General features: G+C 40.6%; 2 protein-coding genes across 2 annotated transcripts in view; one reads left to right on the forward strand and one right to left on the reverse strand.

Moving 5' to 3' along the window:
* The window catches only part of Plrg1 (pleiotropic regulator 1), a 16,065-nt gene extending 14,283 nt beyond the window's left edge, over window positions 1-1,782 (reverse strand). The window contains exons 1-2 of the mRNA XM_028789477.1: window positions 1,670-1,782; window positions 461-567 (exon numbers count right to left, since the gene is read on the reverse strand). Of these exons, the coding sequence (XP_028645310.1) occupies window positions 461-567; window positions 1,670-1,678 (116 nt within the window). The 5' untranslated portion in view covers window positions 1,679-1,782. The remainder of the gene's footprint in view (window positions 1-460; window positions 568-1,669) is intronic.
* Window positions 1,783-7,426: 5,644 nt separating this feature from the next.
* On the forward strand, window positions 7,427-14,302 carry Fgb (fibrinogen beta chain). The gene is made up of 8 exons (XM_028789500.1): window positions 7,427-7,557; window positions 10,346-10,537; window positions 10,997-11,180; window positions 11,460-11,687; window positions 12,243-12,356; window positions 12,664-12,789; window positions 13,059-13,344; window positions 13,961-14,302. The coding sequence occupies exons 1-8, from the start codon at window positions 7,480-7,482 to the stop codon at window positions 14,190-14,192; spliced, it is 1,440 nt and encodes a 479-aa protein (XP_028645333.1). The 5' UTR covers window positions 7,427-7,479; the 3' UTR covers window positions 14,193-14,302.
* Window positions 14,303-17,516: the final 3,214 nt, after the last annotated feature.

Consider the following 17,516-nt stretch of genomic DNA (forward strand, 5'->3'; position numbering starts at 1 on the left):
CCCCCGAGGGAGCCAGTGGGGAGGGAGGGGGGGAGGGAGGGAGGGACCAAGCAGTAGGGGAGCTAACTGGGAATGGTGTAGGCTTTTGAAATCTCACAGCTTACCCCCAATGACACACCTCCTCTAAAAAAGCCACACCTCCTAATCCTTCCAAAAACAGTACCACCAACTAGAGACCAAGCATTTAAACCCATGAGCCTATGGAGGCTGTTCTCTTTCAAATCATCACACTGGGTATCTGTAAACTATAATTAGCTAACAAGGATTTTACTGCAAAAGACAAGACAATAGAAAAATGAGTTAATGCAACTTATATTATGATAGAAAGCCACTTACTATTGCCCAAGTATCCTGTGAGTATCTGTGCTTTTAAGACCTTTCAAAGTCCCCTTCTCGCTGCCTCTCTGAGTTCTTCTATCAATATTAAATACTTCAGCAACTGGAAAGAAATAAAGCTTACCTCTCTTCATCCAAAGGCACAGGTTTTCCATTATCAGCCACAAACATGTCATGGGTCCTCTTCAACGACCTGAACACCAGTGTGTGTACAGAATGCTTCTGTACCTCCTGTAAAGAAACAGCCAAGATCACACAGCTAACTACAAGAAACCCATATACCCTAATCAACATTAGATTCATTATGTGCTTCACATGCTAAATATGTAGAAAGATATACACTCCTCAGTATCTGTAACAAACTACAGCAGTCAACAACAAAGAAAGCTCCTGACTGGCCAGAGCTCTTAGAAAACTTAACAATGCCTAGGATTTGTTCAATATTTAGTGAGCTAGTACCATATTTGGCATGCAGTGTGCTCATGAGACAACAGACAAAAATAAGCAAAATAATTCCACATTTTGGAGGGTTCTAAGAAAATAGGCAATGGAGTGACTCAGAGGGATAAAAAGAACTGGTTGATATAATCAAGAAAAGTTTCTCTCAGGTGATAGTTAAGCAGAGAGGGAGACAGCCTTACATAGAATAGAGGTACAGTGCAAGCTGTGGGAAATGCCAGTGCAAAGATGTTCAGATAATTCAGAACTGCAGCAGTTGTGAATGCTGCGGGAGTGTGAGTTTCGAGGTGAGGTTTAGACCTCTGCCACCACCAACATTTTTACTGTATAACACTGGGACAGAAAGCAGCACTGAAGCACATTCCTTCAATGTGTTCGTTAATTGTAAGCACTTAGACCAGCTGGAAGCTATTGAATTAGTGCGAGCGCAAGATGTTGGGCTAGATTTTTAGGATTGCGGTGGATCTGGAACGCAGTGGGTGGGATTAAGAAACTCTTGGGATACGCAAGAACACACTGACAAACAAAATCAAGAACGGCAAGCTTTACTGGGGTAGAAATGAAGTAACAGTGGAACTGACAAGACAGCACCGACTAGCATCCCTGCCACGGTGGGAGCATCAGAAGTCCCGCCTCCGAGGAGAGGGCCAGATACCAACGACAACACACTGACTGCAAGATTCCCTCAGGCTTCCCGCCGACTGAACCTCGGATTCGGGATGTCATAGGCCTTCCTCACACCCCGATATCCCAAGACTAACAGCTTTGGCTACAGTTCCTTTCCCCAGATTCCCAGCACTTTCATCCTACTCTTCCGTGGGCAAAGCAAAGCTCCAGAGACAAACTACTCCCTAATGTTCGAGCGTTACTTTACCTCCACCATGTCGCCGCCGTTTAATCTACTCCTCCAGCAGCGAAGAAACTCAAATGATAGACGCAGAAATCGCCGCCACTATCCTGCAGCTCTTTCCGGAGATTGGGGCTTGTCGCCGGACATGACGCAAACCGCGCATGCGTATTGGCAACCCGCCGCGCAGGGGTCGAGGGACGGAGTTTAGCGTCGGAGGGCGGAAGCTAGGCGGAGTTGCGTGGAGCCTCGAGGCTGAGAGTGGGATCTGGGCAGCTGCTGGGAGGAACTGGGGCGGGGTTTGGGCGGGGATGAACGACGTCTCCAGGCCGAGGGGTGGGTCTCACCAGAGTGGGCGGAGTCCCCTGGCTGAGGGCGGAGCTTCCAACCAGAGCTAAGGGAGCGCGCCAGCCTTAAAGCCCTGTTTAGGAGGCGGTACCTGCTTCCAGAAGCTTAATGCTCCTTACTTACAGGTTCTAAGCAAGCAGTTTTTCAGAAACGATTGAGAACTTACGTTGTTCTTATTTTATTCGGCCAGATGCTAAAGTGTTGCGTACGTTTTGTGCTTTACCCAGGCAAAAGTTCTGGCTTATGATCGATTGTTTTCAAATGTCTTCTATATTGATGCAGTTGCTACTTGCGATCTTAAGTTAGGCATTTTCACTAATTGTGCATCTTCCAGAACTATGATTAAGTTCACTGATCCCATCCTCAGAGAAGACCGCGAATACTTTGAGAGAGGTGAAAATGTAGCGCAGATACAGCAGTGTGAATTAGTTCTCTCGCTCAAATTATATTTTATTTTATTTTATTTTTTTTTTTTTGGTTTTTTCGAGACAGGGTTTCTCTGTGTAGCCCTGGCTGTCCTGGAACTCACTCTGTAGACCAGGCTAGCCTCGAACTCTCGAACTCAGAAATCCGCCTGCCTCTGCCTCCCAAGTGCTGGGATTAAAGGCGTGCGCCACCACCGCCCGGCTCAAATTATATTTTAATTCATAGAAACATGAAGGTCCCGTTTTTAACATGAAACTAGTCATTTTTAGTTTTTGAAAGTTTTGAGCCTTAACGCCTGAGCCATATTTGTAGCCCGCAAATAGGCATTTATAAATTTAAATCTGAGTTTAGCCAAAGGATCTTATTTTCTGTAAAAGTGGCTAATGTTTGTACGGTTTGCATGGAAATAGTAATAACCATATAAAAGAACATTTGAAATCACAAAACACTGCCAGGCAGTGGTGGCGCATGCCTTTAATCCCAGCACATGGGAGGCAGAGGCAGGCGGATTTCTGAGTTCGAGGACAGCCTGGTCTACAGAGTGAGTTCCAGGACAGCCAGGGCTATACAGAGAAACCCTGACTCAAAAAACCAAAACAGTAAATAAATAAAATAATAATAATAATAATAATAATAAAGAAATCACAAAACACTAAGGAAATGTAAGAAAGACTTTAATATATCTATGTTAATATGACTGCTAGACAGCTCTCATTAAACTTGTTAGATACTTAGTCATCCTGAACACAACTATGGACAAGGCTCATAACAGCAATCTACTGAGGTAAACCACACTAGGTTTTACTCTTCTTATAGCTCTTGAATTATGTCACCCATGTGAAAATTACCTTCTTAGATCAATAGAGAGCTTAGGTGACCCTATTATTTAGTTATGAGAACCATAAATTACATATATCATAGGCAGAATTCTTGTTCATATAGGAACCTGAATTCTTTAAGTTTGCCATGGCCTCCCTCTTCCTATTTTCTTGTTTTTGAAGAGATCCAGGATCTTTGGCTAGTTAAGAATCCTGGCCCAGAGGTGTTGGCACATGCTTTTAATTCCAGTACTGGGGAGGCAGAGGCAGTCGGATCTCTGAGTTCCAGGTAAGCCAGGGCCAGAATTACACAGAGAAAAAAAACAAAAAGAATAAGATGCACATGCCTTTAAAAATAAATAAAAACCTGCTCTGGCTAATATGCAAGCTGCCTTATATGGACAGTAGATGTCACTATGGCTCTTCATACGTGTGCAGAGGATATTTTTTTCTTTAAGCAAACATGACAGATTATTTATGAATATAAATATGAATGCTGCCTTTGTATGTGTGAAAACAATCGTGCAGACTTTAAGGAAAGCCTTTCTTCATTAACCAAGCTGTTTTTTTCATTCAGCAATACAAATCTTTTCAATCTCCTTCCATTGGTGTATCCTTGCCTGTGGGGCCTGATACAACTGGGAGAAGCAGAGGGCCTGACAGATTTAACTGAAGAACCAAAAGTTTAAGCAGAGAAGTGTTATTGCTGCTGAACTGCATGCAGCAGCTGAGTCTTCTCTCTGAATTGCTGCTGTGAATGAGAAACCAAGTCAATGGACCTGGTTCTCTACTTACTTCTTTTACAGATTCTAACTTGTTTAAGAGACTCCAATAGTGCTAGGATGGGGTTGGGCTAGCATACCCACTCTTCACCACCTGTAGTATCCATCATATTGACAGGACCACTGTAGTCCCTCCCACTCCTGAACTCCACAGACGGTCACTAAACCTTGGTGGTTTTTTTGTTGTTTTTTTTTTTTTTTGTCTCAACAGTAGCAGAGAAGCGGCTTGTTCTTGCTATTGCTCCTATGATCTGTATCTGGTGAAATAAGAAAATGCCCTCTTGTCCTTGCTCTGAAGGCTTCTTATCAGCTTTGAGGAAAGATCAACAGAGGGATCAACAAAGGAAGCAGTCAGCAGAGACAGTGACCTCCTACTCTTTATCCTCACCACAGGCCCTCTCCTACTGCAGGTCTTCAAGGAAGTTCAGCTTGGCCTTTCAACTCTTCGTCTTAAGTGATCATTAAGGGAAACATGCTAAGAAGAAGAATAACTGTAAGGTTTGCAATCATATGCCTGTGTAGGCAAGCAAAGTCACTGATATGTTTTATCTGTTCATTCATAATAGATAGATATGAAATATGCCAGGAGTAAGGTGTATGATCCAAGCACTCGTTGCTACTCAGCCCCTAGTTGCAAGTTCAGAAGCCCTTTTCATTGAATGTTCATTTTCCCTCCAAATGTTGGTATCCAAGTCACTGTACGAAGCCTCCTCTCACTCTTGAGGGTTCAGCAGGTTGCTAAGGCTGACTTCTATTTCCTGTCTTTCCCCATAAACTCATGACCCTTGTCTCCTTTGTTCACCAAACTATCCCACCTGCCACAAAAGAGGAGCTCAAAATGGCCGCTTAGTCCAAACTGCCTTGTGCTGTGTAGTTGGGGCCTCACAGGAGCTGAAAAAAGTCACAAGAACAAGTGTCTTGATAATTGGGAGTCACAAGTCTTTGTCTTCAGTGCTAGGAAGCCACTGGGCAGGATGGGTCATCTGTTTTCTCTGTCACTGATTGACTGTCCTTGACTTACAAAACAAGATCAACTAATGTGAGTGACAGTACATTATTGGCTTAGCAAACAGCACTCCCTTCCCTCCCCACCAATGACAGCAGAGTGCAAAAGCACTTAAGCATTTCAGTATATTTCTTCTCCTGGAAATGGAATTGTCTGTGTGGGACCATTAGACAACTCAGAGTGCTGTTTAACTGGCTGTAGCTCTAGAGAAAAAAAAAATTACAAGATATCATCTACATCTGTCACATGGGTACAAACATCCACACACACCCTATATATTAGCTGAAAACTATGAATGAAAGAGGCAAGAATGATTGTGCCCACCAGACACACTATAATAACCATAGATGAGCTGGTCCCAAATAGAAGCAACAGAAAACAGAATGTCAGGTAAAATTCTATAGCTTGCAGATACATTCCACTGGACACTGTGGTTTAGTGGGCACAAAACACAGCCTGTTGAGTTAGACTTGGTCAAGTCTGGTACCAGCACTTGCCACCTGTATGCCTGTAGGTAGTTGATCTCTGAGCCTCAATTTGATCATCTGTACAAAGTAGTTGTTTTAAGAATTAAATAGGATAAATGAACATTGGCTAGGCACGTATCCATGAAGGTCAGTTTGCATATTTCTTCCATGATTAATGATTTGAATGCCTTGCTCCTCAATGTATTCCCAGCCCCTCCCACATTGCCTGTTCCTTTGGAAGTCCGCAGGCACTATGTGGGGAATGACTGTTAAATCTCAGAATACCAGTCTAAGCAGCATGAGGAAGTGGCTGAAGGACCTTTCATGTTGAACAAGATCTGCCTTATACATGCAGAGATACTAAAATTGCACAAACTGACACAATGGCTAGCATCATCACTAGGAGGTGACCTGTCAAGAGACTGGAAATATAGTAATACCATACATCTCAAAAAAATGATTGACCCTCTTCAACATAGTTCTTGTAACATCAGCAACAATATAAGTATCACAGTGATAAAATCCTGCGTAGATCATTAGGATGAGGTTTTTTTTTTTAATCAATTATATTTTGAAGGTATATCCTCATATCTCATTTTGATTAATGCACATATACAAACTTACTTTTACTGTCAGATTATATATTTCTATAATAAAAAATAAAGAATCTCCGTGTATGCTTACTCATACTGACAAATGAAGCACAGGTTTGGAAAGAAGTCATTGTTCTCCTGTATCTAAAGTCAGACTTTGTTTCAACAGACTAAGTTAAAAGAATTTGATATACTGTACTATCCAGAGAAGAAACTCAGTGTCTCTGTTTTACAACATTGTTTAAAATGCTCTCATAATCCAACCTCAGATCATTGGCCTTCTTTCTTATAAAAATATTTTGTACAGTTTACGAGAATGTTTTACTTTGCATGCAAAGCCCAGAAATAATTTTGAGCAATTACACTTGCTGGAAAGTGAGTTGTTGACTTTGGATCTCCTCTTTATCCGTGTAGGCAGAGGAGGGCACGATTCTTACTACTGCAGAGAAATGAACAGATGAGACAGAAGCGGTGGCTTATGAGAAGTGACGAAAGAAAACAGGTCACATTTACTGTTGGCCATACTAACTGAAAGAGACATATGGAGACCTCACATATGTTAAAATGATATCATCTCATCTAAATATAACACAAAATAAGGCATACAACATAATAATAAAATGAAGTGTTAACTGTGTATTCTATTATTATAAAGATGATCTTGATTTGGTGGTCTACAAGTTATTGGTAATGTAATAGTGTTTAAAATTTATTGAAAAATTTAACCACTGAATAAAGGACAAAGTACAAAAGCCAGTCAGAGCAGAAATAGAGAATACTGTGCTCCCCCACCCCGCCCCTTTCTGGGATGCTTGTCTATCACAGCAGAGAAAGATGGCTATTTTATAATCCTGATTAACATCTACAAGAAAGGATAGACCAGGATGATACACTAACTCTTCATTTCAACAGCCTCTTTCAGAAGCGCACATGCTGCCTCAAAGCCTGAGCCTGCATGGATCTTTTTACTGAGATTGTAGTTTCCTGGAGCCCCTTCTGAGTAGGACAGTTTTGTTTGAATTAAACCTTTTCCTCACACATCCTTTGTGAACTGTAGCATTCACAATGATGTGAGACCTCCTCCGACATGGGGCTCCTTTCAGAACGCCCCTGTTTCCCATCATTTGCTCTGACTCAATGATTCGAAGAACCCCCGTGTCCACATTCAGCCAGCAGTGAAGAACTGTCTGATAGGTAAATACGGCTTGCTGGGAAGATGTTGCTCAAGTGATAAAGCGGTTCAGCCAACAAGTGAACCAGAATGTCAAATATTAACCAAAGGGAGGTAACCACTCCTGAAGTCATGCCTGGGAGAGGACCCATTATATATAGGACAGTCTCCCAGCTAAGTCTGCAGGCAAAGGGCAACTGCTCAGAATTTCGGAAACTCTGAAACCATGAGGCACCTATGGCTGCTGCTGCTGTGTGTTTTCTCAGTTCAAACTCAAGCTGCCAACACTGACTACGATGACTTGGTGATTCTTTTTTTTTTTTTTTACAGATATCATAGTGCTACTAATATTATTAATGTAAAATTGTATATATATATATATATATATATATATATATATATACACATATATATACAGTTCCATAGACCTGTATGTATGTATGAAAGCAAAGTCATATGTTATTTTCTGGTTGATTCACCTTCATTTCTCCAGGGTGAAGATGGCTTAGCTAATATGAAATGTGTTTTTTCTATCTTGTTATTCTAATTCTATCAACTTTCACTCAGTTCTTGCAGTACATTATTACAATTATAGAGATAATTTTTTAAATCTATAGGTTCTATGATGGTAATATATTAGTATTTTGAAAGACAAAAAACTGCGGTAGATTGTTCACTCTTTGCTGAATAAGATAATATATAATATACTCTTGAGATTATTGAATATGGATAAGAATTACAATTTTAAAATCAGAAAATGAATTTTGGCATTTTTCAGATTCAAAGATTATAGCAGGGGCAGTGTTTGTTGTTATTGATATGTAGCATAACCTTTTCATGTGTAGAAGTGATTCTCTTCGTGTTATTTATCTTTTTTTTTTTTGTAGCAGGGTTTCACTTTGTAGCTCCAATTGACCTCAAATTTGTGCCAATCCTCCTGCCTCAACTTGTTTGTTTGTTTGTTTGTTTGTTTGTTTGTTTGAGACAGGGTCTCACTGTGTAGCCCTGTCTGTCCTGAAACTGTCTATTTAAGACAAAGCTGGCCTTCAACTCACAGTAATCTGCCTGCCTCTAACTCCTGAGTGCTGGGATTAAAAGCATGGGCTACCTGACTTGTCTCAGCCTCTTCCTTGCTCAAATTACAGACTTGAGCAACCATATTCAGTCCAAAGGTGACTTTTTGCCAGCTTATTATCAGCATTATTTTGATGTCATAAAAAAGTAGAAGTACACTTAAGAAAATAGGTTAAGTTCTGTTACGGAATGTACCCGGATGAAACTGTAGTGTATTATGTACAGTAGAAATCGGAATATACATCAGTATTTCAATGAGTTCCATTTAGATTAAAGGGTATGTAAGCATTCAGAATATATGATCATACAAATAAGAAGAAAAATATCTAGGAATGGTAAGAAAAGTATAAAGGATAGGGTTAAACACATTTAGGTTCATTTTCATAAATTACTTCAAAAGTGCTTTCGGATTCTTACTAATTAATCCTTTAGAGTAAGCTCCCACATGGGTTTCCTGGCTTTAATTATTTCTGTAAGAACTCTTTTCTGTTTATCCCTATTGGTTCTTTCAGTATTTGTCATTTATTTTCTTTAGTGAAGCCAGACAACCTCACTTCTGTACAACATTCTAAAACAAACAAGCCAGTAGTTTTCTTTTTCATAACTGTATTTGCAGTGAACAAAATCACATATCATTAAGTTTGTGTTAGAGCTGACAAGCTCTGATGAAGACCATGGCTTTAATATGAAATATGTATATGCTCATGAATGTTCACCCATTAAAAATATAGTAGATGTACCTATACCTAGACACACACACACACACACACACACACACAAGGGAGGGGAGAGATAAGTTAATAATTAAGCAAGGGGCTGCTGCCAGACTATCAGGGTTTCAATCTCCTCCCCTCCCCTCTGAATGTAAAATAATGTAATGACAATGAAAAAAATGAGAGTAAAATATAGCTTGTGTGGTGACTTAGATGCACACAACTGCACACAACTGCACACAACTGCAAAAGACTGTGCCGTGACTTAGATGCACACAACTGCAAAAGAGCTGGGCTACTGTTTCAGGTTTTGTTGCTTCTTCATCTGCAAATACAACTCTCAGAACAAAACTACTGAAACAATCATTAACATATTTAACCCATGTCAACCTTCATATCGGATCACACCTCTTCCACTTGACTGTCTTTTTAAAGAGTTTTAAAATAGCAAATAATCTTTAATTCAGTCCGTAAACTCTGAAAATTGCTGTAAGTATGGGAATACCATTATGTCTGATAAAGGATGAAGGAGATTTCAAGAGAATAGCATAACAGATAATATTTTTGAACGTTTAAACAGTAGAGATGTATCTTTGAAGTATGGTCACAGTGAAAATAGTAATAAGAACTTGAGCCAAGTTCAGTTCTGAAGGTATCACAAATTAAAAAAAAATCTTTACAATAATACCATAAGGCACATACAAACCATGGTTGTTCTTATTTTCTGAATGAGAAAACTGAGTTGTGAGTAAAGTAACTTGGCAGAAGTGCATGACAAGACTGGAACCAAAGCAGTACCTTACTCCACACCATCTTAATTCTCTGTAACATGTTAGGGGCAAAAATTGTCTTATTACTGAAAATTTTTCTTTAACTAGACCGTCTTCTCTCAAATATGATCAAATAAGACTCAGCCTGATCATCAATTTATAAAGGTTAAAACTTGGGAGAAAGGATTATGAATTGGAGGAATTTACTTATCCAGATGGCACAAGAATATTCATTCTTTCTGATAGTCTAGATTCCTGACAGATCTGTGTGTTCCAAAGCTGAAATTTCACAATCTAGAGTTGACTTGTCTTAGTCTCATGTCCACCCCTTCCTTCTAAAAGCTTTATGCGGTAGCTTTGTGTGTCTTTGATCCTCCATCTGCTTGAAGAGATGAAAATAACCTGATGGAGCCAGTGGGGAGCCTTATAGCAAACCGTCAGGCTTGTCCTACCTCAGCTACAAAATATGAGTGTGGAATAGTTACCTCTCAGAGCTTCTCTAACCTTGCATTGTGGTCCTGCCTGGTTCCTGCAGGATTCCCTCGATGCCCGTGGTCATCGACCTGTTGACAGGAGAAAGGAGCAGCCTCCTAGCCTAAGGCCTGCCCCTCCTCCTATCAGTGGAGGTGGGTATCGAGCCCGTCCAGCCAAGCCTTCTGCCAGCCAGAAGAAAATGGACCGAAGACCCCCTGATGCAGGAGGCTGTCTTCATGCTGACTCCAGTACGGTAGGGGCAGTCATAGATTTTGCAGGGTGGGTCTCCAGTGCAGAAGAAGATGGACCAACATCTCTATCTTGCTGTTTTTGATATTTAAGAATTAAAATTCAAAATATATACTCCATAGAGTCTCATTTTGCACTTATCCTTCTTTTATTGGGCTTTTGGGTTTGGACCCCAGATAACAAACAAGGGTATTTGGGCATCGCCTTTAATTTTGTATTTTGCCTACTTCCTTCACTGGGATAGGTAAGATTTTCATAGCCCTGATTCCATAGCCTCCGCCCCCATGAAAAAGACCATTTCTGTTCTTTATAGACATTCACTGATAATTCTAAAGTTTTGGTCTTCCAGGAAAAAGTGAAATATCAAGTTTTTTAATTGACTCATGAGATCATGAAGGTCCCCCTAATGTACATTTTTAACAAATGTCCACCGTTCTAATGCCTGCTATTTTCTTGTTGACAGGGAGTGTTGTGTCCCACAGGATGTACATTGCAACAAACTTTGATAAGCCAGGAAAGGCCAATCAAGAACAGTATTGCCGAGTTAAATAACAACATACAGTCTGTTTCTGAGACCTCCTCTACCACCTTTCAATACTTGACTCTGCTGAAAGACATGTGGAAAAAGAAGCAGGCACAAGTTAAAGGTATCCATCCTGGGGGTTCTACCTAACTCATTTATAAAATTGAGACTGCTGAATATATACAGTCATGTGCAGTTAAACATCCAAGGTTAACCAGAACTTGCTTTGATTTCTGTCTGTCCCTGCTTATCCTGGGTCCTCCCTCAGGAACGTTCATGTGCAATTTGTCAGACAATCTCAAGTATTAGTTTTGGTACCACTTTCACTACAATGAGCAAAGTAGTTAGATATACTCTTATAGGGAAAAATGCTGACCACTCCTGTATCCCTTTGGCTTTCCAGATAATGAAAATGTCATAAATGAGTATTCCTCCATTCTGGAAGACCAGAGATTATATATTGATGAGACTGTGAATGATAATATCCCCCTTAATCTTCGTGTGCTCCGCTCAATCCTGGAGGACCTAAGAAGCAAAATACAAAAATTAGAATCTGACATCTCCGCTCAAATGGAATACTGCCGAACTCCATGCACTGTCAGCTGCAACATTCCTGTGGTATCTGGGAAAGGTAACGAGTTAGTAAATACATTTCCATAGAGTTCCAGAAGGTCTAACCTTCTCTAAACATAGGGACTAAAATGTGAGCAGAATAGATTTTCCCCAACAGAATGTAATGATATTCTAGCATATCATGGCTATATCATGGCTATATATCATGGCTATATCCTGGACATGCTGTATTCTGCCTTGACAGACTACTCTGCCTAGTTCTGCTGAGCAGATTAGAATATAATGAGGGTGGGCATTCCAAGGGTCTCTAATATTTGTGTGCATGTGATTGTATGAACAGATGGCAGGACCGAGGGAAGATGGAGATGTTTCCTCATCCTGTGCGCTCTATTTTGTAGGAACAGGAGATAAAAAGAGCTCTGTTGTTCACTTGATAGAATTTCTTAAAAGCTAGTTTGATTTTCAGTCAAAAGAAGGTCCTAAAACATTATGCTCAAATGTTTGTAATAAAATAGTCTTCTGTACCCAGTGGAATAATCAATTGTGCTCAAGAATGAATAGCTGCAAGCTCTGTTATGGTCCCTGAACAGAATGTATCCTTGTATTCTTGCAGAGTGTGAGGAGATAATTAGGAAGGGCGGAGAGACGTCTGAGATGTATCTCATCCAGCCTGACACTTCCATCAAGCCATACAGAGTATACTGTGATATGAAAACAGAAAATGGAGGTAAGCAATGCTCAGTGGCTCACCTGTCATTCTGTAAGCATCCATGATGCGGGGAAACAATACAGATGGCAAAGAACCACTTGATTTGAAAGAACCTTGATGCATGCACTAAGGTGCCATGCAGAGCTCGATATGTCCAAATATTTTAAGAGTTCTCCCTTCATGCTTACTTCCTCATCACGTCTACTTGGAGAACCGACCATAAGGAGCCCTAAGATAAAATAAATTGGCAATAAGTTCAGACTTTCCTTTCAGAGTAATGGTATTACTGGTTACCTTAGGCTAATTTTATTTCTCTCAACTAAAGGATGGACAGTCATACAGAACCGTCAGGATGGCAGCGTAGACTTTGGCAGGAAATGGGACCCATACAAAAAAGGATTTGGAAATATTGCAACCAATGAAGACACGAAGAAGTATTGTGGCTTGCCAGGTAAAGACTGCAAGTAGAAAGTTAAATCCTTCTATTTTAATGAGGTTTTTGTTCTCAATCAAAAACATCAAGAACAGGGAGTCTGTTGTTAAATTTTTAGGATGCTAATAGGAATTTAACTATACATATGCACACACACACACACATACACACACACACTAAATAAATAGTAAAAACATTCAGATGTGGGAGCTAAAGGTCTGGGGGAAAGCAGTGTTTGGTTGCCGGAGGCTTCACTTTTGCTGATGTTTTATATCCATTCTCGATAGGTGAATATTGGCTTGGGAATGATAAGATTAGCCAGCTCACCAGGATGGGACCCACAGAACTTCTAATCGAAATGGAGGACTGGAAAGGAGACAAGGTGAAGGCACATTATGGAGGCTTCACGGTGCAGAATGAGGCCAGCAAATACCAACTTTCAGTGAACAAGTACAAAGGAACTGCTGGCAATGCCCTCATGGACGGGGCTTCTCAACTGGTGGGGGAGAACAGAACCATGACCATCCACAACGGCATGTTCTTCAGCACTTACGACAGGGACAATGACGGCTGGTAAGCACCGAGGTCTTAGCTCCTATCTTGAAAGTCCCCACGAATGCCATTGGATAGCATTATAGCTGTACCTAATGTTCTAAACAACTGCCCAGACTTGCACACTTAAAGTGATTCAAGCAACCCCTGTTCTCAACTCCTTACATACCAATGGAGAGCATCCCAGCTTTAACGCAGACATCGTTAGTTTCATCTTTCAGATGAAGTTTAGAGATATGAATTTACCCTAAGACAGACAGCTACTGGAAAATAGACCTGTAGCCAGAGCACAACTCTGAGTTTTGTGTCTCTGTATAAACCTCTGTGTTTTCATTCACTAACACATCTCCTGAAGCTATCATTTCATATCTCAGTGTCTCTCCTACTACAGTATCAGAAAAGTTATTGCAGAATAAAACGATTCAGTCCTTTCATGATTAGGCCAGATAGACCCAGCTGTTTCCCTTTCGTGCTATAGGGCAGAGAAGAACTTTGCTGTATTGGGGCTTTACATACAGGACTCAAGGGAAAGAGTTCCCCACACAACTGAGTACAGTACTTTCGTGTGTGCTCCCCAAAGAACTGAATTGACAGTGGTATCTGTATGGATCATAACTCAAACTTCGCTTTTTTTCAGGGTAAATACAGATCCAAGAAAGCAGTGCTCAAAAGAAGATGGTGGTGGCTGGTGGTATAACAGATGCCACGCAGCCAATCCAAATGGCAGATACTACTGGGGTGGCTTTTACAGCTGGGACATGTCCAAGCATGGCACAGATGATGGTATGGCATGGATGAACTGGAAGGGATCGTGGTACTCAATGAGGAAGATGTCTATGAAGATCAGGCCCTTCTTCCCACAGCAATAGTCCCCTAAGCATAGACTTTCACTCCTCTATGTCTGACATGTTTTACATTATGTTACTGGAATTTTCTTTGATACATTATATCCATTAAAGTTCAAACCGATGGTTGAGTATGTCTTTTTTTTTTTTTTTGGAACAATATAGGATAAAGACATTGAAAACAGCACATGGATTTCCTTTGTATTCTTTTCATTTTAAAATTTTATTTTTATTATTTTTAATTAGCCAGTTGATTGCAACTGATTGTGGAACATTTCAGGCTAAGTGCCAACCCCCATCCCTGTTATACAAAAGTGTTACACAGATGAAAGTTGATGTTTTTAAGTCTGGTTTCAAAAATCCTACTTACTCATGTAAGGTGTCTCACTAAAAGTCTTTCTAACAGACTTATTATGTAAACCAATCTCTGCTGTCATAAATTAATGTTTTCTTATTTTGTGGTCCATACTGTCCGGATTTGAATTTGTGGGGCAGGAAGGTGTTTACAATTTCAAATGTCTAGTGAGCTGGCATTGAACATTTGAAGCCAAATGTCCTGCTGTCTCATGGGAAAGCAACTGCTCTACCTTCAAAGAGACCACAAGGCCAGAGTCTAAGCAAGCTGCTGAAGTCGTTGTCATGTGCTTCCTGGGGAAACGGTGAACAAGAAGGCTAAGCTTGCCCATTGCCCTCAGATAGATTGTTCTTTTAGGTAATTACACAGGAGCTAACACTAACACGAAAGTAGATTTTTCTATCCTTTATACCTCTCCCCACAGCACCCACTGCAACCCTTACTTCTACAGCGAGCCCCAGCTCAGGGCTCCTGCTTTGCTGTTGTCATGGTTCCCTATTTGTCCTGAGTCCCAGCTTCTGGATGTTCACTTAAGTAAATATTAATTTGCTTCTTTGAAATGCTTTCTCTTACGGCCTTGTCCCTTTATTTTTCCTGGCCTTGTAGCCATGGATTCTGTCTATCAGAGTCTATACCACACATACTAACATCTTCTACATTGTCCAAAAGACAGCCAGCTCTGCTCACCTTACCTGCCTGCTTAAAGTTAGCTCTCTACAATCAGCAACTGAATGCCTTGCCCCCGAATCACAGAGTTGGAGCCAAAAGTGATCATGAATGGCTCCCATTACTGTCTCTTGCTCTTTTCATTGCACACCTCCATTTTTGGCACTAGGCCTTCCATCATTCCAGTACAAATTGGTCTCTTAAGTCTTATTTTTTCCTATGGATTTATTGAATTATAATTTATATGCAAAACAAAAGTATCAAGTTTGATTCCCAGTGGTATAACATACACACACACACACACACACACACACACACACACACACACAGATAACAAAACAAACAAAAGAACTGACTACATATTAGTCACACTAAAACTAAATCTCTACACTGCATATATGCTCACAGCCATGCACCACACATGCCCCTCACACATATGGCATTATTACATCCATTGCCTCCTAAACTCTCCTAATGTCCCTTTGTTCATCTGTTTGTTTCATTGTCTTCAGGTACCAACACTGACGCGAGGTCATTTTTAAGTGTACAAGTCCTGCACTCCTATCTACAAGGGATCACTAGAATGCACTCAGTACTATAATGTCACACATATCAAATTTCCCCCTTCTTCTCAACCCCATCCCCACACTTGCTATCACCTTGTTGTTAGTGATAATATAAAGTAAAGAGACCACTGTACAAAATGTAGCTTCCTTTAAAAATGAAAAACAGAGGTGATCCAACAATCCCACTCCTGAAATAAAAACACGCCCAAACACATGAAGTTACGGTCTTAAGGAGCCATCTGTGTCATCTGCATTCCTGTGTCCGCCTTGCTGGCCAAGCCAAGCAGTGTGTTTCCCCTACACAATCTGACAAAGCACTGTCAGATTCTCAACATCCCCCAATCCCTCACCCCCGTGAACTGTTCACTTGCAGAGCTTTCTAAAAGCCTTAGGAAATTGCTCACATTTTGACAATGAATACCAGCCAGCCATCTGTTTCGCTTCCTTAAGAAGCATGTTTTCAACTTTTATTCCAGTATGAGAAGCTTGTAATTTCTAAACATTGAATGAATAAGCCCCTAAAATTTCCAAGGCCTTGGATATCTCTTTTTTTATATGTTGTTTTTTTGATATATGCTTTATATAGGTTGTTTTTCTAATAAAGGCACACACCTACACACACACACACACACACACACACACACACACACACACAAACTCAAAATGCCCAACACTTGGAGATGGAATTTTGAAAGTACAAAATTTCTGTGAGTTAAGGCAGGTAGAAAAGCATAGTCCTCAGACCTTTGCTCTATCCCTTAAGCAAACACAGAGGGCAGAATGAGTCCCTAGAGTCTAAAGTGAAGCCACAGTTATCTCACTAAAGCAGACACCTGATCTGATGGTCAGTTCTTGGTGCTCAAATAGCAGGAGTAGGTGGATTCTGGGTAATCTGTCATGTGCAAATATATCTAGCAAACAGTGTTGAGACTAAAGGCCCATGTCACCATGCCCATCATAATCCACAGGCTCTTTAAATCAGAAACTTCTGAGTGCTAACCTGAGTTTATTATAAAGATCCTCTGCTTTTTAATAGACACCCTCAAGAGTTTCTGCTTCCTAGCTAAATTTCGGAATTACTGGTGTTTGTATTTATTAAAGACTCTTTTCATCCTTCTGGCCCAGTGCAGTTTTTATGCAGATGGTGACCAAGAAGCACTGTTGAGCTCACAGCCATCCTTGAAGTTGTCCTAAGGGGGAATTCGGGCTTAACATGTCTCTAAAGGTTAAAATCAGGTAAAATTCACTTTACCTGTCAGGCTCATGTGCTTCTCTCATGCTGAATTTTAGTTCCTTTGAAGAGTACCCATCAGTTATACATAGATCTAAAACAACCACACCCTTCCTCTCTTCTCAGGCAAATGTGATCCAAGGGTGGCATGTCACTGATTTTTACCTAGTTGCTGTTTTGTTGCCCATATTATATTTATTTCTTGCCTTAACATTTTATTTTGAAAGGTTCAGACATAAAACCAATTTCAGGAGCAGTTTAATGAGTACCCCTGTGTCCTTCACCCATACCTAGCGACTGTTAGCCATGTTTGCTAAATCTCCCCCAAAGGAGACATCTAGCACAATTTTGTAACCACTTGTGTAGGTGTGCAACCTTGAGGTCAGGGACCTCTGTGGCTGAGTCAAAGGTGAGCTTAGCAAATGTTTTCCAGACTACTCTGTTGTAATCACAGTCACCCCCTTCAGCAATGAGCTGACGGACAAGACCTCTGCTCAGCTGTTATCTCTGGAAACCTGGCAGTTCTTTTA

Source organism: Grammomys surdaster, unplaced genomic scaffold, assembly GCF_004785775.1.
Source record: "Grammomys surdaster isolate TR1022 unplaced genomic scaffold, NIH_TR_1.0 125834, whole genome shotgun sequence".
Classification (NCBI taxonomy): Eukaryota; Metazoa; Chordata; class Mammalia; order Rodentia; family Muridae; genus Grammomys; species Grammomys surdaster.